The sequence below is a fragment of the Colias croceus genome, chromosome 10 (genome assembly GCF_905220415.1).
Source record: "Colias croceus chromosome 10, ilColCroc2.1".
Lineage (NCBI taxonomy): Eukaryota > Metazoa > Arthropoda > Insecta > Lepidoptera > Pieridae > Colias > Colias croceus.
The window spans coordinates 7916718-7942395 of NC_059546.1; the positions used below are offsets into that span (position 1 = coordinate 7916718).

The 25678-nt window shown below is 32.5% G+C and overlaps 1 protein-coding gene across 3 annotated transcripts in view; it reads right to left on the reverse strand.

Annotated features, from left to right (window-relative positions):
- Nucleotides 1-1284: 1284 nt before the first annotated feature.
- The window catches only part of LOC123695159 (inactive angiotensin-converting enzyme-related protein-like), a 151920-nt gene continuing 127526 nt past the window's right edge, over nt 1285-25678 (reverse strand). For all 3 annotated transcript variants that reach the window (XM_045640906.1, XM_045640905.1, XM_045640907.1), the window contains 10 exons: nt 19045-19212; nt 14039-14126; nt 7738-7878; nt 6218-6394; nt 4975-5072; nt 4317-4605; nt 3735-3891; nt 3161-3337; nt 2626-2739; nt 1285-2528 (listed from right to left, as the gene is read on the reverse strand). In XM_045640906.1, the coding sequence (XP_045496862.1) occupies nt 1970-2528; nt 2626-2739; nt 3161-3337; nt 3735-3891; nt 4317-4605; nt 4975-5072; nt 6218-6394; nt 7738-7878; nt 14039-14126; nt 19045-19212 (1968 nt within the window). In that variant the 3' untranslated portion in view covers nt 1285-1969. The remainder of the gene's footprint in view (nt 2529-2625; nt 2740-3160; nt 3338-3734; nt 3892-4316; nt 4606-4974; nt 5073-6217; nt 6395-7737; nt 7879-14038; nt 14127-19044; nt 19213-25678) is intronic.

Sequence of the window (25678 nt, forward strand, 5' to 3'; positions counted from 1 at the left end):
AGAAGTATTGAAATCGGTCCTGCCGTTCATGCGTGATGCCACGACCAAGGGAATTATAGGGATTCATTTTTATCTATAGAGATTACAGCTAAGACACATTTATGTAAACAATCTTTAACGAATCCTTTTTGCAAATATACCACCAGTTCTGCAGTCTAACATAATATTATGTGTATACAAGAAATAACCTTTAGGTTGGACCAATAAATTGATTTTCCAAACAATAATTTCTTCGTTCAACATCGCTATAAAAACAAAGATCAAAGTCCTAAATCATATGCCAACCCTTACTCTAATGATAAGGGCAAAAACCTACTAATATTCAATGAGGGTAAATAAGTTATACGTGTACAAACAGCCCTGGATAATGAAGGGATGAATTAGTTTATATCAGATGTGGGTTCCTAGTTATAAATAATGCTCTTGGAATTCTTTTATAGTTTTAATAGCTTTCAATAGAGTAATTATTATGAATGAGTTATTCATCCCGTAAAAAGCCCTTTATTGCATGCGTTTTATTACCATAAGCTTCGGTTCAAAGTTTTTTATTTTATATCCCTAGGCCAGTTTGTACAGCAAAGTAATATAACGAGGCGGTTGTTGTCTACTAGTTTGTAAACTTACGATATTTGAAGGTATTTCAGGAGTGGAATAAAGGGTTGTTGCGCATAGGCACCAGTGTACTATAAAATCTGACCACTTGGCTAATCTTCAAGTACTTTAGATAATAGAGCCTGTGAGAATTGAAAATGTTGACCCAAACTAACTAGCAATATTTATTATATTATTTACTCGGGACTAAGAAAATTTAAATTCATTATCAGTCATTATCTATACTAATATTATAAAGCTGAAGAGTTTGTTTGTTTGAACGCGCTAATCTCGGGAACAACTGATCCGATTTGAAAAATTATTTCGGTGTTAGATAGACCATTTAATGAGGAAGGCTATAGGCTATAATATCATCACGCTAAGACCAACAGAAGCGGAGCAATGCGGGTGAAACCGCGGGGAACAGCTAGTTAATAATAATTATTTACGAATATTTGTAAACTGGACATCGATTTGCCAATGTGGGTAATCCTTTCTAAATTTAATAGTGATTGAAGTCAAATTAATTTATGAATGAATCGGGTAAATGTGTCGCTCATTATCAAAGCGCTTTATATTTTACATCGGTGTATTAAATTTACGCTCGATTATCGTTTACATTAGTGTAAATGTATGGATAATTCTGTTATCTGTACATTTTGTGTTTATTTGTTAAAAGAAAAACAACAAGTGTATGTTTTAAACATTTATTTTCCTTCCAATTCACATAATTTGGTATTTCATGCCTTGACAATATAAATATCTAGTTAAATAATTTTAAATACAATCGAATTAATTATAACACTTGGTTATTAAAAACTCGAAGAATCATTTAATTAAAAAATGTTAAAACAAATAATAATAATATAGAATATTAAAACATAAACGCATCGGAACTTGGTCTTTTTACAGCAGAGTAAAGATTTATAAAATTTACCTCGTATTTATTACAAAGATCACCATCTATCATTATTAATATTACTTATAAGAAATTGAAACGCTTAAGGCACAGCGAAATTACATCTAAATATAAATATACACCTATTATTTAACACTTGGTAACAATCATTTACTTCCCAAATTGTGATATGTACAAAAATATTTATTCCATCTTTACTAACTATTTATACAGTTGATTAAATGTATATGAAGATTTTATGACACAACTCATAAAAACACAAGAGTTAAATGCGATGAAATGGAATTATTACAATAAGAGCACCAGAGAGAAACACGAACACAAAACATAAGAAACGTTAAATTAAATAAAACACTTGAACCACATATTTGTACTCACACAGTGACCAACTTGGCACAATTTCACTAGTGTCTTGTTCATTGAGTATCGGCTCTGATCCTAGAACCGATATTCCTCAAATCAGGCGCGCGTGTTCTGTCTCCTTTGCCTTTCTAATTGTTTCCTGTGGTTGTGGCGTTTTCTCGCTATTATCGCCACTAGAACCACTACCACAAGTATCGCTACTGCGATTCCTATCCACCAGTACACATTGTACGACGCTTCTTTAGGACTATCACTATCATTTTGGTCCGATGCTGCCACGGGATTTTTGATCTCAAGTACACCAACAGTTGATGTTTCAAGACCGAATTTTGCGTGCGGTTCTTCGTCTGTTTCAATAATATTCTCATTGATATCCTCGTGCGTTTTGGGAGTTTCTTGGTCATATTTATCTTCATAATCTACGGGGGACTCTTTTTCTTCAGGTATTTCGTTTTCTACGGGTTCTTCACTCGGAGGATCGATGTAATCTTCGAAAGTATTTTCGCTAGTAGGATCTAACTGATTATCCAGGTATTCATCTAAGAGCCTGAAGTAATCAGTGAGGCCTGTGTATTCTAATCCGTTTTCCCGTTTCGCTAAGACGTCGCTCACCATTTCAGTCCAAGTGAAGCCATAGCCTTGCATCATTGCATCTCTGAAAGGAAAATTCATATTAACGTACAGAATATTAGTATGGAATAAGATTTACTAGAAACGATTTTCTAGAAGCATTTGATCATCTGTATACTTACATTAAACGTTGATTATTGTCTGCCACATGTGTAACTAAGTCTCCATCATCTGACATTAGTTCTTCAGCAAAAGACTGATAAACTTGATATTTTAATATTAGTCCCATGAATTTACTGAAACAAAAGTATTATAACTTAATATGTAGTTCATGAACATACTTCAGACACATTTTCATAAATAAAAAATCTCGATATCCGAACAAATTCGTTCAGGATGAGTTTACCAATTTTAAATGAATTTTTATTTTCATTAATTATTATTTTCAGTGAGTGGCAGTTGAGGTTTCCTTATTCAATAAACCATCAGTCGATACGATTAATTTTACGCTAGGTAGTTTAGTTTGAAACGGAGCTGTAACGATATGATAGTCATAAGCTTATTTATTTATTCTTCACTGTATACAGGTACTATAAAAACTAAAGAAGTAACTATAAAAACTAAAGATATTGCAAACAATTGGCGGTCTTATGGCTGTAAACTTATTTCATATAAAACGCTAAAAATAAGTGATTTTAATTTGTATCTATAACTTACCCAATATAAGGTTTATTAGACACTACGTAAGGATCTCCAAGAACATCGATATTCGATGACTCAATTAAAGAGAAATTTTTGCGGAATTCGCTCCAGCTGTCGCCAATTTTTGCGAAAGGTATTTTACCCATAAGTAATTGTAAGCGCCATTCATCCGCAGCAATATAGAAATTTAATCTGAAAAATATTCACATTTAATTCAAAAAGGTAAGATTTGACATTGTTGCGGTGTTTTAATTATTATCAGTTAGACGAAATATTATACTTGTAAGAAAAAAAAATCAACATGTATCTTTTTGGGCAAGAAAATATCAATTTGTAAAGCCGGCTACTCACGTATCTGCAGCAGGGGCAATATTGAAATTGTACCCTTAATTGGCTTCTTAATTCTGATGAGTGTATTGGCAGGCAGGGGCAATTTAGAGAACAGTTGAAATTGCTCCAACCGCCGTGCACCCGTGATTGTTCCAATATTGCCCCTGCGACAGGTGAGTAGCCGGCTTTAGGTAAACACATAGCAACATGTTTTCTTATAAGCAACGATTATTTATCAGTAATAAAATGATAAACATACTTAGGCAGATCACGTAGGGCTATAATAAGCTGTAGAACTAATCGATGATAATTTGGATTGTAATTAAAACGATCCAAGGAGTATAATCCTGCTCGATCCAGAGTGTGTGGATTCATTGACAATAATGACACGAATCCAGGTATAGCCTCGTATATAGCTGTAACAAACATTTTAATATTTACTATTAGTAAAAATGAAGAATCATCGATATGTGAAATAATATCAGTATAAAAGATAAATTAAATTTCACCTTTAGCTTGTCGTAATGCAAAAGACACAATTAATTCGTGTTTTGTGATGTAAATGTTAAATACAGAAAGATTCACAGAAATTGTATTCCAATTTAACATGCTTGAAACACAACACATTTTAATGATACATTTCAGAGTTCATGGTAAAAATCCCGCTAGAAATATCCAATTTTTACGAAATATTGTATCGTCAAAATAAAGATGCATTAAGAAAAATGAAGACTATTCTCAGAAACCATAGTACATTCTCCTTTACTTTACTTTACGATAGTTTTCTCAGACGTTATTACGACTCCCAAGAGAGACTGTCATTAACGAAGCAAGTACATACCTGAATATCTTGGAGCCTCTCTTAATATATATGTATTATTGCTGTGTGTAGCCGCAATTAGCTTGTATTTAATCTTCATGGCAACTTCGTGGGCTTCCATATAATTGGGTATGCTGACATCTTTGCAAGTGACGTATTTCATTTTGTTCGGCTGACACCAGTCTACTATCGATGTTGGACAGGAGCCATTATAATCTGATTCTGTTAGAATCTCTGATGGAATCTCACCAAAGTTCAGATGTTTTATTAACTTCTCGGCTTCTTTAAAAGCGTTCAGTCCACCCATATCCTTAAAGAAAATAGCGTGCATTAAATTTTTAGTCGCTATATTTTTTTGGCTTCGGCGTAAATCGAATCTAGGACATTTGTTTAACTTAACTAACTTCTATGGAAACATGAGAGGCATGAAATAACATTTTGAAATGATAAGTACAATTATTATCGAACATTAACATTCCTAAATTAAATTCAGAAAACTAATACAAATCTCCTTAACGAATGTAACAACAAAATATTTACTAATAATTCAGACTCAGCATGAAAACGCTAATCCAAAGTTTAGGTAATGTCCTAATCACTTCAACCGTTTGTAATTGAGACTACAAACTTTCAAGTTAAACAACCATCCCACCACAACATAAATCATGTACCTACTTACCATTAAATGTAAATTTGCATAAACTTTTTGATATATATCCGAGTGTTTGGGCAAAAGACTCTCAATTAAATTGGACCAATCGTCCCCCGTTAGAGATTCTGGAAAAGATTTCAAAATGATCGTTATTTAGTGCCGCTGTGAACGTAATCACATAACCGTATTTCGATAGATTTTATTGGCATATAAGAAAAGTAGGATTGGAATATTGTACCGGAGGGAATTTTTATAGCTGTAAAATACTGAAATTTATGTAAGAGGGATTCTTTAGCAAATATTTTGTCTGGACGTGGTAGTTTAAAGTTTTATGTATATTGGAGATTTAGGGTGTAATATCCTTTATTTATTTGGTGTTTTTCATGACTTAGCTTTTCATTTTAAAGTATAAAATGAAACATACATCAAAAGAACGTTTCTTAAAAGATATCCATGTTCGAGAAAGTTCGATATAAATCAAGTGTAAAAGCGATACAATCTGATCAGTGAACAAGATAATATTATTTACATAGGTCTTCGTATTGACATTAAGGCGTAACCTTCGGGTAGTCCGAAATACATCTAATCTTTTTAACAATAGGTATCTATTTATCTTCTTGGTAAAGTCACTGTTTGATCCTTAACAAAAGAAGATGTTGTTTCATTAAATAAATATTTATTGATATATTGCTATGTTAAAAAAAAAACAATAGGTACCTTACTGGAATGATTTCTCATAAGAACCAAAGTTTAGGAAAAAGTAAAGTTCTTTATAATCCAGTCACGTAATAAGCAAATTAAGGACTGAACCTGACCAAATAAACTGATTCTTGTTTAGTCAGCATCGATTTTCTTACCTATTTTTTGAAGTAACAAAAATAACAGGATCGAGCGGATAAAATTTGTAAATTGTACTATACGAAAATTTTGTTAAAACACCCAAGATTTTATATACACTGAAGTAATAAAAAACGCAATGAAAATAATGAGTCAAATTTTCATAAACATGTAAGTATTATTATTAACAAAGTATAGTACTTTTTTATTAAGTAATCACAAGTCCAGTAACGAAGATGTAGTTTACCATATCTTGTAAAGAGCATTATTTATTATGAAAAAAAAAAATGAACAATCTATGTTTATTCTTATTTTAAGTTGCTTTTAAATAAATAGAAATTTACTACACAATTAGAAATTACATACTAGAAATTGCTATCAAACCACAATCCATCCTAATAAGACCTAACATAATTACGAAATCATAACTTACTCAGAGCATACACGGGCAGAGGTTTTCCCACCGTGTCCGCTCCCTTCAGCCTGAGGGCCACGTACTTATGTAGCTTGACGTATAAAGGCTTCACGTGATCCCAAATTTCGCGCGCTTTCAACATGGCCCCTTCGTATTCCACGAGCGAGTCCCAGTACTCTTCGACCGTGTTGTATACTGAAAGGTGTTGGTAAATAATGTGCCGTAAGTTTTGGCTTACGATAATGTAGTCAATGTTGTATTTAGAGTATAGGATTGATGATGATATTGTTACTGAAATATTCAATTTGATACACAGAACTTTTGTTATTCTTATGCCGACGTACAAAGTTTTCAAGTACTACAAAGTATCTAAATTAAACGTTGAATACTTTATAACATGAGTTTCCATCTTTTCGGGATCTAGGGATGGTAATTAGATCGGAACAAAATTGAATACTCGTTAAGAGCTTATTTTGTAAATTTTAATGTACGTTAAGAAAGGAGAATGCCCATTTTTGGTACTGGTTTTTCTCATGCATCAAGACAACAATACTATTAAAAAAAATCTCGGCAATTTAGAGGACTTCTTACCATCGGAAAATATATTTTGAACAGGGAATGTTTTGTAAAATTTAATAAGACATATAATTGTTTAGATCCGATATTATAGATTTAGTGTCCATTACCGTTTACATTTTTGGTACAGGTTTTTCTCATGCATCAAGATAACAATACTATTAAAAAAAATCTCGGCAATTTATAGGCCTTCTTACTATCGGAAAATATTATATTTTGATCAGGGAATGTTTTGTAAAATCTAATAAGACATGTAATTGTTTAGATCCGTTACCATAGATTTAGTATCCATTGCCGGTTACCACGGTAACCGAGCAACTATTATGACAATTTTACTATGGTAAATAGCTAAATGTATTAATATCGATTATTGTTTTCATTGAATTACAAAAAAATCAATTAACATAAAATCACTCTGTAAGGTATTGTTTATACACTGTAGGTTGTTTTAACATAGATAGTGAAGTAAAATAATATAAATATTAAATATATATAAAAAAAATATTATTATGACATAGCTTGGTAGGTAACCAGTTATTTCTTATTTGTTTCTTTCTTCGAATATGTAGTGAAAAAATGATTCAAACAACAACAACAATATGTAAACCGAATAAAAACTCTATTGACATTTTTTAAATATATATTTAGGTTTTCTTGAAATCCGTCCCGAATATGTTAAACGAAAAATAACCTTCAGACGATAAAATACTACCTAAATCAAACATAAACCTAACTAAATGGGGTTTATTTAAGTTTTGAGGTTAATTCACATTTTTCTCAATATCTTGAAAACCCCTGTTTTTATCACAAAAAAATCAATTGGTAAAAATCTGTTGAATATCGAAGAACCCTTCAAAACCACTCTGGCATTGACGCAACACTATACTGTGGTCCATACTTTCATGGGCATTCTCCTTTGTATGGTGCGTGTAATCAGAATTTATCTAGTTTTTTATACTCACGATTTTCCTTAGTAGCATTTCTGAGTAACGGCAGAACGTTCTCGAAGTAATAGTTAATATCTGGTAGTTTCTTCTCCCATGATGATTTCATCTGTTTGATTTTTTCTTCATCTTGTTCCCTTGCTATGCTGTTTTGTAGTTCTGGAAAAGGATAATCTTTTAATAGATCTATTTTACAAGAGTATATTTTAGTATTACTAAAAAAAATACATTAACAGCTATCGACACTGATTTGTTAGTATTCAACTCGATTTCAATACATTCGTACTTTTAAAATATTATCTATATTATTGTTTACAAACTCAATGGATAAAGCTCTTCATAAAAAATATCAAAAAATAGTTTTAAAATTCCAAACCATTATTTGGATACACCAATTAATAACTTTCAAATCGTAATTAACTATTAATTGAAAGCCCTAAACTTCACCGTAATTATTCGGAAAAATTTAAAACGCAAACTCAAGTTGAATAATTAACATTCGCCATCAGACCGAAGTTAATAAAGCACACAAAAGTTTTTTCCCCACTTTTAGATATTCGTAATGACTTCAAAAATATTCAGCTCAGATACAAAAATTCCATTTTCATTTGTCTTGCCGCTGTTTTTCTTAATTTTACTTTTTTCTCGGCGAATCGACAAACGCTTGTAATTACACGATTTGTTTCAAGAATGAATTCGTTGACCCAGAAATTATTTAGATTCCACTACAATGGATGTTTTACTTTCCTCGTTTCCCGAAACATGAATAGTTTTTAGTTTCTTGTTTTTCGTTACGCTAAAAGGTCTTTATTTGAATTTAAATTGCTGCAAAATTTTGGCAAATTGTTATTATGTGTTCCGTTTGACGTCCGTAGTCCATTATGAGAGTACATCGCCTTTTTCCCCGTGAAGTCGCTAGATGGTGCTAGTTTTAAGCCCGTCACGTGGTACCGCCGCCAGCGCCGCGAGTGGTGGGGACAAAACTCACCACAGTTCCGGCAAGCCACCAGAAATATCCTCATTGTTGCGTCGTTTTTCAAACCGTACGCAAGTCGTTAGATTATATGTTATTTTAAAATACTGTATTTTAAAATACATATATTCATAATTTAAATTTAAATAAATTTAAGTAACAATTTTAAACGAACTTTCGAGATTGAAGTAGAAAGTTCAGTTTTTTATTTTTAAATAGTTTTATAAAAAGTTTCTACTTGTTCGGGGTCCAGCGACGACGAGGAACCGCCGCAGCGTGTATGGCGCCGCCAGCGCGCGCTCAGCCGCTCGTGTGCAGGTTTGAGATATTGTCTCAACACGGTGAGTCATGTTATTAAGACATTATACGTGATTTACGATGATTTCAATACAAATCTTTCAACGTGAATGGTTATTACTGGATGTTACACGTTAGATAATCCATTTTCACAAATATCGGTTTTAAGATAGTATTAATTGCCGAAAGCAGATCCGAAACGTGTTTCGATCTTTTGATTTTATTCCTCCTTGAATCGTATTCGCTACGCGGACATTATAAATGTATGTGAATTGTGCCTTCCTTTTCCGAATTGAGGGTAAATATATAAAAAAAAAAAACGATTTCTTAATATCGTTAGATTAGAAAATCCATCCGATACGAGTCGAATCAAGTAGAATGTAGTTGCCTATATCTTGTAAGCACAATAGAAATAGGTAAATTATTATTATCAATTTCTTACAAATATATTAATAATAATTTTTGCCTGACGTATTAAATTAGTCCGCGACTCTGTGCCTAATTACTGCTAAATTTAAATGCGATATCTATTCTCTATACAAATAAACTTAAGAATTAATAGAGATGCTTTGAAGGAGATTATTGATAAGTTTAAATTCATATAAAATTCCTCCCGCTGTGGAATGTATTTTTTAACTTACTAATCATGGCATACGCCGGGCATGGCATACGCTGCGTATGCAGATAGGCGGATTTGATAAGTTGGTTTAAAACTCGTCACAATCAGTTTTTACCAGTACATTCAATAACCGCTAAGATCGACTTTTTAAGTCGTTTCAAATCATTTCATCAATACAAAAGTTAGAATCAGGGGAAACACCAAAAGAATAAAAAGGGGGGGGGGGAGAGATTTTCAACAAACAAAGCTCAAATTAATCTCATCACCCTCGAATACCAGGTAATTCGAAAACCAGCCATAGTTTTCACTTAGAGGTAATAATATTTATTTATTCTTTAACTCGGACATTATATTTTATGTCTTTGGAGATTCAAGCCACTATTGAACATCAGGGGTTCGTCAATCGAACACCATGACTCTATCACCCCTTTTTATAATTAAGAAAAGCAAGTTCTGCAAATACAGAGTAATTTTCAATTTCACACCCACTGTTAACTGTGACATGACATACTCTACTTAAAATTATAATTTTTGTATTTGCGAGGCTATCGACTACCCGTACGTATCGACGCCTCCTATATCCTTGTATCACTATTGAATACCATATCGATATTATAAAATATACATCATTAACGAAGGTCGATTACTTAAGATAACGTATCAGCCCTTCGGGCTAGCGTCAGCTCATAGAATGTTTGCGACAGTCACAAACTGGACTGCTCAAGAACCAAGGGACTGTGGCCTTTACTTGGTGATCTACGTGGGCAATGATTTGTATTCACCAGAACAGCATGTATACCACATTGAAATGAAATGAAATTATTTATTTTGCAAGAAATGTAAAAAATTTACATATTATGTTATATTGTTTCATTGTTCAGCACAAATCGCCAATTGATTGGCTTGCAGAGACTTTGGAATTGCAATTCAACTCAATTCGAAATAAAGTTCGTCTCTAACCTACTTTGGAATATCAATCCGATAGAATCTATTCTGACACCCGAGCGTTTAAGATTTTCTACGAATGGTTTGGAGCACGGAAGCAAGTTGGAAATAGGCGATGGAAATGGTAAATTGAAAGTGTCAGTGCCTAAAAATCAGGCTTAATAGCAGGCAGTTGGTCCCTCAAGCAGGCACACCACCTCTTAGGGTTTCTCAACTTTGCAACCTTCATCACCCTCCGGGGAAGGATGCACTGCCGCATGCTATAGCGCCAAGGGAACGCCTCTCGGGGCTTATTACCTTTGCAACCTTCATCACCCTCCGGGGAAGGATGCACTGGCGCACGCTGCAGCGCTACAGAATTGCCTCACAGGCTTAGCACTTTTGCAACCTCTATCACCCTCCGGGTAAGGATGCACTGGAGCACGCCGCAGCGCTACACGAACGCCCCACGGGCTTATTATTTTTGCAACCTCCATTACCCTCCGGGGATGGATGCAGTGGCGCACGCTGCAGCGGTACAGGACCGCCTCTCAGGCTTTTCATTTTGAAACCTTCATCACCCTCCGGGGTAGGATGCACTTACGCACGTTGTAGCGCCACAGGAACGCCTATCAAGATTTGTCATCGTTGCAAATTTTATCATCCTCCGGGGAAGGATGTACTGACACACGCCACAGCGCTACAGGAACGCCTCTTAGGGCTAATCAACTTTGAAACCTTTGTCTCCCTCCGGGGAAGAATGAACTGCCGCACTTGTTAAAGATCTAGTTCAAAAACATCTTTTAAAAGCAAGTAAGTGTAAAAACAAGTATATCTACCAGCCGTATCCAATTCACAGGAAAGTCAAAGCATTGAATGAAAGGACCTTGGACCCAGTGTCAAAAAAGTTGGTATGGAAATTGAAATGTTTGCAGTAATAGCTTTCCTAACCTTGACAGTCGAGGTAGTAAGAAAAAATTTCATTCAAAGGCAGAACGAGATCTCTTTGACAAGAGTTATTAGTTTGAACGTTTGAACACTTCACAAGCTGTACAGCTAGGAAGCCGAATCCTCGCGCAATCGCGCCGGCTCCTAATGCAACGTGCTCGAACAGTCGACACAAACATTTCCATTCAGAGGGGAATTCTACAAATAAATTTTAATCACAGCTCAAACAGCTTACGTCATCTCAAGTAAGACAGACTTAAACTTAAACAACCGGCTCTATTGCCTCGAGTTCATTATAATACTACCCAAGTGGAAGAACCAGTCTTTGCATCCAGACCTCAAGAGCCGTGCTACTATCAGGATAAGTCTTCTCAATCGTTCACTGACAAACACGCACAGGTTCAGCACCAACTCATATACAGAACCTACAGCTGAAAGTCTGGCTCATTTTGGATAGATCGATCTGTCGTACACCTTGATGGACAGCTTAAAAAAATAGAAACATACATAGACTGCTGGTAACTACTGACCAGGCTATAAAAGGATGCTAAATGCTTAGCTAAATTATGTATAACTGACGGTTTAGTACACTATTCTTATACATAAAATCAGTCAGTTTGTATTAAAATAAAATTATATTAAAATTTCATCTGATCATTTAAGCAAACATTACCTCAGGGTATTTCCTTAGCTAGAACAAATCTTTCAAAATTACAAATCCGGAAGGCAAGGAAGATTATTCAAGAACTCTTATCGAAATAATTTTAAAATAAATCAGCATAATAATTATTTATCTATGTGATTAATAAAATAAACAAAAAATTGTTTGCATTTATTAACGCGCAGCTATGTGATTCCTGTTATTAGCTTTTGGACGTGTTCTCTATTTATTCCTGTTTACATTACAATTCAAAACAATGAGTCGATAGTGAAGACGCGTTTTAACCTCGCATTCCGCATTGGGCTCCAAAACATATTCTTCCGCATACTAGCAATTATTATGTAAATATAAATCCAGTTTCAAGGCACATAAGAACGTTTCTTTGCATTTCCAATCCATAAGAGGTTCTCTGACTAATTTGTTTATTACTACACAGCATCCGGTGAGACCAGCTACAGCGGCTATCATAGGTGGCAGGGTAAAGCGAGCTGTTTTCGAGTCGAGGTCGAAATCTGGGTGATGTTACATAGTTATAGTAGCATCATCAATCTATTTGGAAAAATATCTAGTTAATGACATTCTTGCAAAAGTAAACTAGAGAGATGTTTATAAACATTATTATTTAGTATTTACATACAAATTTTTTAAAGAATATAATAAATTCGATCACAAGGTGGGATTCGAACCCCCGTGTTTCCGCCACATGGTGGAATTATTATTATATTATTGTTGTAGTGTATATAATGCTAATCAAAATAGAAGTCATTAGTAATCACAATCGAGATTTTTCAGCCTACTCAGGTTGAAAGGCATATACTGATTAAAATATTGACAAGATATAGGTACTTGTAGTATATTTATGGATGTATTATGTACCATATATAAGGTATTGAGACAAATTTTCAATAATTATCAAAGTCAAGATTTTATACATTAAGTATATACTTTGTTTATAGGATATTTATAACCTTTTTGGGGCATTACTCTATCACATTGTTGCGTTTTATTTATCAAGCCACCAGGAGATAACAAACAACTCTCTCATAATGGACTACGGACGTCAAACGGAACACATAATATAGAAATTTTACCTGAAAATAAAATTTGTATTATGTTTCCTAAGACGTCCGTAGTCCAGATAAGGTCTTCCTGGTGTTATTTTTGCATCAGTGCTACCGTATCATTTATGAGACGAACAATGAGGATATTTCTGGTGGCTTGCCGGAACTGTGGTGAGTTTTGTCCCCACCACTCGCGGCGCTGGCGGCGGTACCACGTGACGGGCTTAAAACTAGCACCATCTAGCGACTTCACGGGGAAAAAGGCGATGTACTCTCATAATGGACTACGGACGTCTTAGGAAACATAATACAAATTTTATTTTCAGGTAAAATTTCTATATTTTTAAGTCTGTCCTAACTTCTTGTTTTTTTAAGACAAAATGGAATCTGTCCTAACTTCACTGGAATATTTAATGATGTTATTTTTAAACATGTAACTGTTAACCGAGTTTTCATTGCAAAAAAACTTTAGGCAAAAACTACGACTTTTATAAAGCCATAAATCAAAAGTGAGATAAAACCGTGTAATTAATTCACCATTGTGCAGATAGAGCCCAAAGCGCGTAGTTTACAATGATCTATTAATATTAGCAGGTTTTATTGGCGTTCATAATTTATGGAGCTCTCCAGTCTAGGATTGTTATTAAACGAAGTGCCTTTGAGTGATGAATTATGATGTTACATGTATATTTTCTTATTTTATTCATGAAAAGCCTCTCCAGGCTGTATTATGTTTAAAAGTTTTATTGATATGAAAGAGCTAAAAACAGTCTAATGTTAAAAGTATGCAATCCTATTTCTAATGATTAAAGAATAAGAAATAATGAAATAGTTACCTCTTAGCGTGCAATTCGCGTTCGCTCCGCAATCATAGTCGGCAGCGAAGCGAAGGTGATTCAAGCTCTTGTCAGCAAACGTAACCAGCTAGAAAAAAAATTGTTATTTAATAATCACGACAAAATAATTGACAAACAATAATGAACAGTATGCACTATGCATGTCTACTTAGGGAACATTTCTGGTGCAATTTTAAAGCTCGATAGATCATTAACATTTCTTTACATAATTGTTGACATTAGAATTCATTGCAAGACCGAAATTGTTAAAAAAAAACTAAGAATTATGAATGAGCCCTTCAAAACGACAGGTTGAAATTTATAAAAATTATAATTAGTAAAATTATATTATAACTTTAGTAACTTGTGATGTAAAATTTATTTAGTTTATAATTTATATGATAAGTAAGTACCTTAATTATAATATAAACATTTAAACACAATCTACAATTTTTTTGAACATAACGATAAAACAATATTAGACATTTTACAACAAACATTCCAACAAAGACCATCTCAAAGTCACTGACACCAGTGAACACCAGTAAATACGTGTAAAAGTTTACATGTATGAATCTCAACATCTGATAGCAGGCGTGCCTCAGGGAGCAATCGTGACTTTTCACTAACTTTCGACAATGTGTGCTATTAATGGAGCGAACTCATTTCACTCGACTCGTTGTGTTAACTTTATAATCAAATTAAAATAATAATGTGTTAGATTCACGAAATACGATCTTGTGAGAGATTAACTGTGTATTGTGGTACAAACATGCGGTTTTTGTGAATGGAACTAGATAATATTATTGAGTTAAATTGTAAGGTATTTTATTTCATCCAGATTTATGTTGAATATCGAATATATTTTTGTATGAAACAAATAATAAAGTAATTTTAAAGATAAAATAATGTAGTTGCGTAGCTTTCTTCCGCTAAGAATTTAACACTAAGCAGGCTTGTTGACATTTTAATAACTAATATTAATATCATCTCAATTCAACACAATTTTTAGATGGAGAGTAAAAATATTCCGTTGCAACGAACATTCCTTCGAAAACTTTTATGACATTTGACATCCACCAACCCGCATTTGGCCAGCATGATAGATTAGCCTATAGCTTAGCTTTAAGCCTAACGACGCCTGTTCCCTCTCAGTGGGAATATAAATAGCTTGATGGATGTTGATAATGATTATAATAATTTGTTTATATTTCGCTATATCATATTAATATCAAAAATGATCTATTACTATATTCACAAACAAGATAATTTAATTCTAGGTCGGAGAATTTATGGTTCTAATTTATAGATCGCAGAACCGAATATTCCTTATTTATTAGTAGGTTCACCTATAACGATTTATGATATGTATTTGACACTAATAAACAAATTTGACTTATTAGACTAGGCATTGCCCTTAGAAGGAAATTGTTATTAAATCTGTCTTCAGACAGTGTTCCTTAGGTAATCGATAAATAAAACTTGAGAGGAACAATAATTAATCGACGTATTGTCCTGGGAGATAAATAGGAAAATTTTTATAAGCTTAAAAATGCGAATCGTTTTGTGTTTAATTTAAAAAAAAGAATTTTGAGTATATTTGGTACATTGCATTTGATTACCGGGAATATTCAAGTCAATAATACATTGAATTAAAAATATTTTGCTTCTGTATCTGGCATTATATCTTGGTTACTCAGCAACCGTCGCATGGTTAAAGTAAAATAATAATAAAAATCTAATAAACAATTTGTAAACGTAATCTCTAAATAACAAAAACATCAACATTATTACAATTAAGAATACAGTTATCATTATTAAAAGCGTCTCTTGTTTCAACGTAACGTTATTAATAATTTCCCATAAGCTTACAATCCGAGCTAACCCTCTAATTGTTCCGCTAAGGTAACTACGCACAAAGCAGAAATCGAGATAATCGGTGTATATCGTAAAATCCCTTGGGATTATACTTTCGTATGATGCTGAATGTGTATTTCGATGTCAATTATACTGGGAATATCAGCTTATTTCAGCGATAATACACATTTTCAATTAAATGAACGGTATAATTGGAGACGAGATTTAGAATATTCGTCGACTAAGGTGTAAGGCGTAACATAATTTTAACAAAAAGTTTTCAACGTTTTACGTGCTTTGCTTGTTATCAATACACACAATAATTGTTTATAAAATATATAGTGATAAAACAAAGATCTACAAAATATACATTAATAATACGATAAAATGTTATACAGAAAATATATGAAGACCAAAAGTTCCAAGTAAAAGGTTATAACTATGATAAGATAATTGGGTAAGCGTCTATCAGTTATGTAATACCGCGATACCCACTTTCCTATTATCATAAATATCATCTTGGAAAACAATAGGAAATGTGTATGAAATATGGTCCGATGTAGATCAATAGGTATGACGACAGTATCCATAAATGATCGTATTAGTGTTTTTAAGGGAAAATGTATAATAAGTAAATTAAATATAGTGACTTAAAAATCTTAAAAACATTAAGATTAATGAGATTATCAATAAAATAAAACATTGAAATTCTGCAGTTCGCCATTTTGACTAAAACACGCGTGACGTCACGCTTAAGTAAACAACTCATGTCAGATGTATTTTGTTGTTATGAATATGTTGAGAATACGCATTTTTATTTATTTTCTATTGTTTCACGTATGCTTTATCGACTCAGAACAGAAATATAATTGCGAATTCACGAATACGTGGTTTCGGGGTTCTCCGCGCCAACTTTATACAATCATTTCTTATTATTTTCTCGCTTGAAATAATTACTAACACATTTTTGAGCATTATTTTTATGTGGATTCACACTGCAATACTGCACACCACTTATTCACTTTGAAATTCGTTTCTATAACACATATTAAATAAATATTTCTTTAATTTTCTTCGCAATGCGTACAAATAATTACGTATTTACTTAAGAGTGACGTCACGCCTACGCCATGACACCTGCGAGCTGTTTTGGCACAGTTAATAAATATTTTTTGAAAAATGGCTTTTATCTCCGTTAAATTTAAGTATATTACCGAAATATAGGGTTTTTCTTGTATAGTAAACGTATACACACATTATGGAAGAGGATTTCAAAATCTTTCGTCATGCCTATTTCAGGTAGGAGTTATTTAGCGGTTGCTGATTATTATGAGAAAATATGAGATCATGTGATTTCGTATCGTCGGTATACTACTATTATTATTTATAAATAACGTTCGAAAAACCATTCATCAAACGTTTAAAATATATACTTTATTAATTTAACTGTTTATTCTCAATGCTAAAACTGCTAGAATTTGGATAAAATAAACTTCGCAGCGAATAGGCATTGACTATTGATTTAAATGAAAAGATCTGGTATTATGCAAAATACAACGAAAGTATTTTAAAAACCCGACAAGAGGTTTTGAAAAAAAATTGACTTATTGCTGCATATCATCAAATATACCAATTACCCAGACATTCGAAAAATATAATCGGGTACTTTCTTAAAATCGCAATTTGAGTGCCTATATTCGTATGAACTTTTCAAACCAGCTTTCATAAAAAGCCACTCAGAAAACCACACGGTATTAAATATTATCCACATAACAATAAACCGGTCGTCAACTATCCAGTTACGTAATGCCTAGGAAATTTGAGACACCTATAAGAAATTTGGTGAAATTTAACCGTTTACTTAGGATAAGAACCGTCGAGTAATAAATAAGTAGCGATTGTATTTCACTGTCTATTCACTGCGTAATAAATGAATTTGGTTTCGCGAGCTATAATATAGGATGGATAGGTAATGTTTTGATAAAAATGCTTCTTAATTAGTTAATGAAGATAACATAAGTCAAAAAAAGTATGTAGATAATGACGTACTTACGTCTTTATCTACACAATTAAGATGCCTACATAGACATCAAATTCGAATTCTATTATAGATCACATTTTAATTCGATTTCAGGAAAAAAAACATATGATTTTATTTATTGAGCTTCATCTATTTACTTACGTACGTAGAATAAAGAACACAAAGACCGTGAAAGGCTTTTGGAAAACAAAAATGAAAAACGAAGACAAATACAACGCGCGTTTCTTCACAGTTTGGCTTTTATATATGAAAACTGTTGTTTATATTATTTTTTAAGCTTTTACGTGCTATATCTTGTATTTTTCTTAACTTTCTATTACAGTATTTATTTCTTTCAATTAAGGCTAACATATTCTTTTCGGCTAATTACATCCCAGTTCATGTGGTGATAATTTTCCCATTATACTCTGAGGCCAAGTACCGCTTGGACCTAATTCTCTGATGTTGACCGAATGAGGGTTCGCACTTTGGAAGTTTTAGCTCTATGACGGACAATATTACACTTGAGAACTAGCCGCGATAACAGAGACATTGTGGGATCTTATTATACATATTTGAATGTGCGCCTAATTGTTAATATCATAGAATTTTGTATGCAAATGCTAATAAAATTTACATATGGCTTGATTGTAACATAACATTTTAATTCAATTCAACTCACATATTATGTTATGTTACAGTCCTAAATTCTTCATTGTTTTCAAGAACAATAATTACCAATTTTTTATTTATATTTTAGACTAGCTGCGCTTCACGGTTTCACCCGCGTAGCTCCGCTCCTGTTGATCTTAGCGAAATGATATATAACCTATAGCCTTCCTCAATAAATGGGCTATCTAACAGCGAAAGAATTTTTCAAATCGGACCAGTAGTTCCTGAGATTAGCGCGTTCAAATCAAACAAGCAAACCCTTGGGCTTTATAATATTATAGTATAGATTGAAATAAGCATCACCCCTCAACTAAGCTACGCTACGAAATTTCTACTAGGTACATACCCCACTGAGAACGATTTATTACTATTAAATCATCCTTTATGTAACGATTACACTTATGATTTAAATACTATCTATTCCAATATACTCTTCAGTATTTTCATTTGCACTTACCCTTATCCACTGTTCAGTTTCAAGCAGAGAATCTCCAGGTTGCAGGAGTAACTTCACTCGTCTCCGCAGTATGTCATCATCTGCTGTTAACGAATGTGCTGTAAATGCTGTTTTTACATCAGTCTTCTGTTGCCTTGCGAAGATCCCGTACGCTTTGTCGCGCTCCAGCTGTAAGGAAAAAAAGTTTTTATTTTCTTTTATAAACAATTTCGCAAAAACAATTATTTCTGTGGCTTATTAGTTATTTTATAACATAAGTTTCATCTAAATCAGTTCAGTAGTTTTCGAGTGAAGAAGGTAGAAACATACATAAATATTCACAATAAATTTTCATGTTTTAAATAAGAAGTAAGATGTTATTTTCTATGATAAATAATACAATGAAAGAAACATTATTCGTGGAACAAATAGCACCAGAGACTAATACTAAAGCTGATGCATTAAAAAGCTTTCAATAAATCATAATAATGCCCGTATTTTAATATAAAATATGTATTTAGAAGCAGTAGGTAGAGAAATTTCTCGATGACATATTTTTATTGCAGAAAATACGCTTCCTATTTTTCACTGCGTCTTTCATTTTTAGTGGAGATAGAAATGCTTTAGCTATATTTTCCTGATATAAGCTTTTTTATGATAAACTAGCGGTCCGCCCCGGCTTCGCCCGTGGTACACGTTTACGTTTTCTCTACATAAGATCCATCCTCGTACTTCAAGAAATATAATAAAAAAAGAATTATCGAAATCGGTTCAACCGTTCTCGAGTTATGCGCTTACCAACACATTTTGCGATTCATTTTTATATATATAAGTATATGATAAATAACCTAACTGTTAATATTAAATAGATTGTAACAGTTAGATTATAATATATAAACCCTAAAAGAAAATTATTTGTTGCCAATAGATATCTGCAAAAATTAACCTATAATATCAAGTTGATAATATTCAGGTAATTATTGTTACATAACTTTCGTTCGTGGATGGAATGAACTCTATTTTTACGTATAAAATAATATTATTATATTATCTAAGTTAAGTACCTATTCAATACACTACTTCAGTATCCAATTACGATGTACAATAAAACAGCGCTACCGTTCACATATTGGCAACCTTTTGATGAGAATATATTCAGTATTATGTAAAAAGGTTGCAAAAACATTTTATTGGATCCTCTTTGAATTTAACCGCAGGTCGATCAAGCCTGTCAAGAAGATAAGTTATCGTAACTCGCATCTTAAGATACCTCGAGGGTTCGACACGTATTGAATACACTCCTTTTATGTGCTTTTGTATGAGTAATAAGAGAGGAAATTAAAAGTTAGCTTTAGTACCAACAGTATAAAAAATCTATTTTTTGACGTTTGAATTTCATAGAGGAATGAACTTTTTCAATGAAGGCAAGCGAAGGCAAGGGCAAAAGCTAGTTTTATAGGCAATTTGCTTTGAATCATACTAATGAATATTTCTCAAATCAACGTCGCAGTCGCTTGTCAAACAAGGTTATGTATTGCATAGACCATATCCATCTACGTACAAAAAATATCAATTTACCTAAGTAAAACAATAGTGGAATATGCAAATATACCAATCGAGTATATTATATGAGTTACTATATCTGTGTACTTAATCTCATAAACAAGAAACAAATATGAACAGACGTCTTACATACCGACGTCTTACAAAATGGGAAGGATAAAAACAAAGATCTCATAATGTAGGGTTGTGAAAAGTATTTGAGTCAACTATTTATATTTTGTTCAAAGATTTTCTAACCTTATTATTTTATAACTGAGATTTTCATGGGCAGATTTTGAATGAAGTAGAAACAACTTATTTTTACTCTGGGTCTTCAAGTAGGAATTTTCTTTGCAATTTCATCCAAATGGTTTAATAGCCAAATAATAGCATAAATATTTGTAAATTATTGTAACGTAATAAATAATAGGGTCTGTCGACTTTAAACTTTGTTTCTAAACCGATATAGTTTAAATGCAAGTACCTACATGTATTATGATTTGTGTACATCGAAAATATATTAAAGCCTTGATACCTACATGAATCATTGCTTAGACAAATCTATTATACACACATTAATAAAACATGTGATTAAAACAAAATAAGTTATCTCTTATCCCTATTATGAATTAAGTTAATATGAATACATTAGCTCGCTTATTAAATTGTACAATTCATGGAAATGATATCATCAGAAACAAATACTTCTACGAACCGGCAACCCTATTTGTAACAAACAACAAAGTAATTGTAAATATCACAGACAAAAGAAATGTTTGTAAATAAGTCTCTGGAGGCGTTTTCTAATGGACTTGGAAATAAGACTAGGTTCGCTTGCTTTTGTTAAATTCTTTTTTATTTACCTTAAGTTCATTATATGGGATTTGTACGAATGAAACAAGTGTATTTTTACCAATTCAATACCTTAAGTGATTGGTAAATCCAGGCTTCTAATCTTGTCTTAAATAAGAATGAAGCGCTGATTAAAACCGTATAATATATTTGTTTCTAGCAATTTAAATAGACATTAGGAGACTATCAATCAAGTTGTTTCTATAAACGATAACAACAAGACTATCGTAGTTTCTCAATTTATTGGATCCACAGCAATTAATATTATAAATCCTATAGTTTATATGGATGTAAAAACTCCCGGGCTAAGTCAGTAAATAATAAGGTTTTAAGGTTGCTTTGTAGAACGATGAACATTATTCATTAACTGTTAACATATTTCTAAGTTACTCAATGTCACTTTATTTATTATACGTGTACTATTGTTTATTTTTTAGATAAATTACGTAATATTGATACACCATAATTATACTTCATAAATCTGTATAGGAATTTGATGAAATATCTTACAAATGTTTCATTAAAAACCAATTTATTATTATTTAATTAACACTTATTCGTAACGTACAACCCAAAATGAGCAAGAGTACCTAAGCAAGAAAATTAAAAGATAATTATACTAAATTATATACCTACATAAGGTACCTAGGTACGATCCTATTGCTGTTTCAGTAATACTGTTTCAACATTTAATTTACGATAAAAATAAATAAAACATCAAAACAAACTAATAATTCGCCGGTATGTAACATCAACAATACGACGTTTTCTTTGATTTCCGATCGGTAATTTACAAGGCTTTGGGGTCAAGGAAGTTATTTTCCGATTACATAAGAAAAAATTTGTACGACAAACGTTTTTATGACATTATTCTATTCGAAGTCTCGATTCGACTGACCCAGATAGTTTTACGATTGTTCCGTAAATATTCATGGATATAAAATCCCATGTTACATAAAACAACAATTGAACGTTATTTTATATAATAATTAATAATTAATAATAATATTATAAAAAGGAAAGGTGTGTAATTATTTATGTATGTATGTATGGTTTTCACGCATAAACTACTGGACCGATTTCAAAAATTCTTTCACTATTAGAAAGCTGCATCTTCACGGAGCAACATAGGCTAGGTTTTATCCCGGAAATCCTACGGGAACGGGAACTATGCGGGTTTTTCTTTGAAAACGCGGGCGAGGCCGCAGGCGGAAAGCTAGTTTTATATTATATAAGTAAAATCATTAATTCCAAAGCAATTGGCATAACAAATTTACAGCTAGTTCTCACGACGACTTTGAAAGTTATAACAATAAAAATATTTTCTATATAACTCGATAACTTTTTAACAAGATAGCTATTTATCATTTATACGAATAAGTTGTTTATTGGAATCGACTTATCGTTAACAACTTTTAAAGAAAATTAAGAAATAATATAATTTGTGGTTCGTAGACTTCGTAGATAAGAAACGAAAAGCTTTAGTGGCGTATCGAGGGCTTTAATTTCGTAGGTTTTATTTCTTTAGGGCCAACGGATAAACCTTACAGCTATTCCAGAGAAATAAATTTATACCACAGATTGTTAAATTTAAACAAGAAAAGGAATTGAAAAAAGGTACTTAAAAATTTAATGCTTAATCGAAAGGTCGGCCAAACTACAAAAAGTTAATACATAGGGGAGACCGGGTACAAAAGTAACACTTTGTACTTTTGCCTTGATTTCTCACTGGGTGTTACTGTTATCATTAAATTAATATAACCATATATAAATTTAGTTTATATTCTTTACACTAGCGACTCAATTTATTACATTATGTAGTGTTTTATATTAATAAACGAAATTTAAAAAAAAATCGTCAGTTGTTACTTTCGACCCCGTAAGCAGGTCGAAAGTAACACGTCGTGGGTCGAAAGTAACAAGATAAAGGGGTTGGTAATTAATACAATATTATGATGGTAATTCAACAAATTATTTGTTTAAAGACTTTGTTTTAATAACACAATATATCAACTTTTGTATTTTAAATGTAATACTTACAAATATAATATAAAACAAATCGAAAAAAATATCCATAGTTTAAGTAATGAGATTAATTAAGGGAATCATACCTTTATGATTAAAAACTCTACATCCTGCGTCCATCCACTAGAATTCCCAGCTCCAGCACAACCAACATGACCCTCGGCAATACGAAAAAAGCGGGATGTGTTCTCCTAGAGCATTAATGGCAACAGCAACAGTCACTAATTTTTCTGGCTCTGCCAAGGCACCTACTTGTTTAATCCCTTTTTAATCTACAATTTTGTTAGGTTTTTGGATAGTGGTCATATTCATATAATATGTCTCGTCCATATTCCAAATATCTTTTGGCTCACATTGGTATCTTTCCCAATACCTCAGCAAGGCTATCAAAAAATTATTCACATTATGCTCGTTGATGGAGATAACCGAAAATAAACTGCAGAGCACTTGATTAAATAGTCGCGTAGATTACTTTACTTGTTTTAGTAAATCTCGATCGACGGAAGGTAGCTGCCCTAGTATTACCGGCTTTTTTTTTATAAAATCTATATAATGTTACATGGGAAATATTAAATTTTTTTGCAAGGCCTCTAATTGTTGCACTATCTTGTCGGTAACTCCTCGATCAGTAGTTCTAATGCGTTGTCGCGGCATTCTGTTGAAGTAAAGAGGTACATAAAACTATACATAATCATAATGGGACAAAAATAACATGTTACTTTTGTACCCATAGGGCTATGTTACTTTTGTACCCGTCTATATTTTTGCTAAGATGTGCAACAAAACTTTAAAAGGGAACGTGCTACATAAAAATGATTACGAGCAATGTACAATTACTCTAATCAAGAATGGATATGCAAACATTCAGATTTCTGTCATCCTTTTAAGACTACATAAACGTTTAATAAAAAAATGTCGAAAATCTTACTTTTGGTTTGTGAAAACACGTTGCGTCCTGTCACACAGCCTAATAGCGCGTGGCGCACGCGGCGAATGAATATAATTAAGGGGGGCGCTCTCGGCTATCGCCTGACAGAGGCTAAGCGGTGTGCGCCCATTGGATAAATCTAGAGAGCATTTGTTACTTTCGACCCACCGTTACTTTTGTACCCGGTCTCCTATAAATTAAGATAGCTCCAGATTTCCATAGAAAGCAACTCGATTGCAACTATTTACAAACTAATTAATGAAGCTGTAGCCAACCTTTTTCGACGTTTTATAACTTCTCAATTATCCTCACGTTGGATTTTAAACAATGCGTTATTAAAACTTCGCTTTCTTTGTTATTCTTAAGTCTTCTCACTTCGCACTTTAAAAGTTTAAAATTCAAAGGCTATTTAACTTTTCTTTAAAATGAGATATATATTATACAAAGGACGCAATGGAGAAATATGTACAAGAAATTATAATATTTAAAGTTCTCTTTTCATATATTTTATTGCGTGCGTTATGTTTATTTTAGTTATGTCGAAAAAAAATACATTTTTTTCATATTTGAAAATTGTCTAGTCTCTAGATCACAAAAATAGATAGGTTCAGGAAATTTAATTTGTATACATATTTTGTATGAAAAGCATTTGCATCTGCGACATAATACTATATATCTATATTCTATATCATTTGATAAATAGCATAGCCTCTTTAAACACAATAGAAGGAGTAGAACTAATTAAATCTCTGAGATGGGTTCTTGAAAGGCGTTGCTACGATAAAGCGAAAAACACAAGTTCAAAACCTTTTATACAGTTACTATGGGTGAGACAAGAAGCAATCTACATATATTATTAAGTCGACACACACTGGTGTACGTCGACTTAATATATTATGTAGAAAGTGTTAAAGGCACAAATACATTTGTGTAGATGGAATATAACTATTTTTATTTAGGCATTTCAAAACCTCATACACTCGCACGGTTGACTATTCAGCTTCGTGGAGGTAAATTTCGGAGGCTAAGCCTGTTTCTTATAACATTTTCTCACTTGTTTTTTTAATGTTATGTAATTTATATCTTGCGATTAGATCGAAAAGTATTCAAAAATATTGTTCAATATCAAACAGAATCGAGATCTACACATGTAAGTGTAACTTCCTTCTTCTCAAAACAGCTTTACAGACCAGTGATAGTTCTACTTCTTATATTATTGTGCCTATCATTTCAATTAAGGAGTCGGTCAGCTATGTATTTTGTTCACCTTTATTCGCTGGAAATAATTATTTAGACAATTTTCTATCA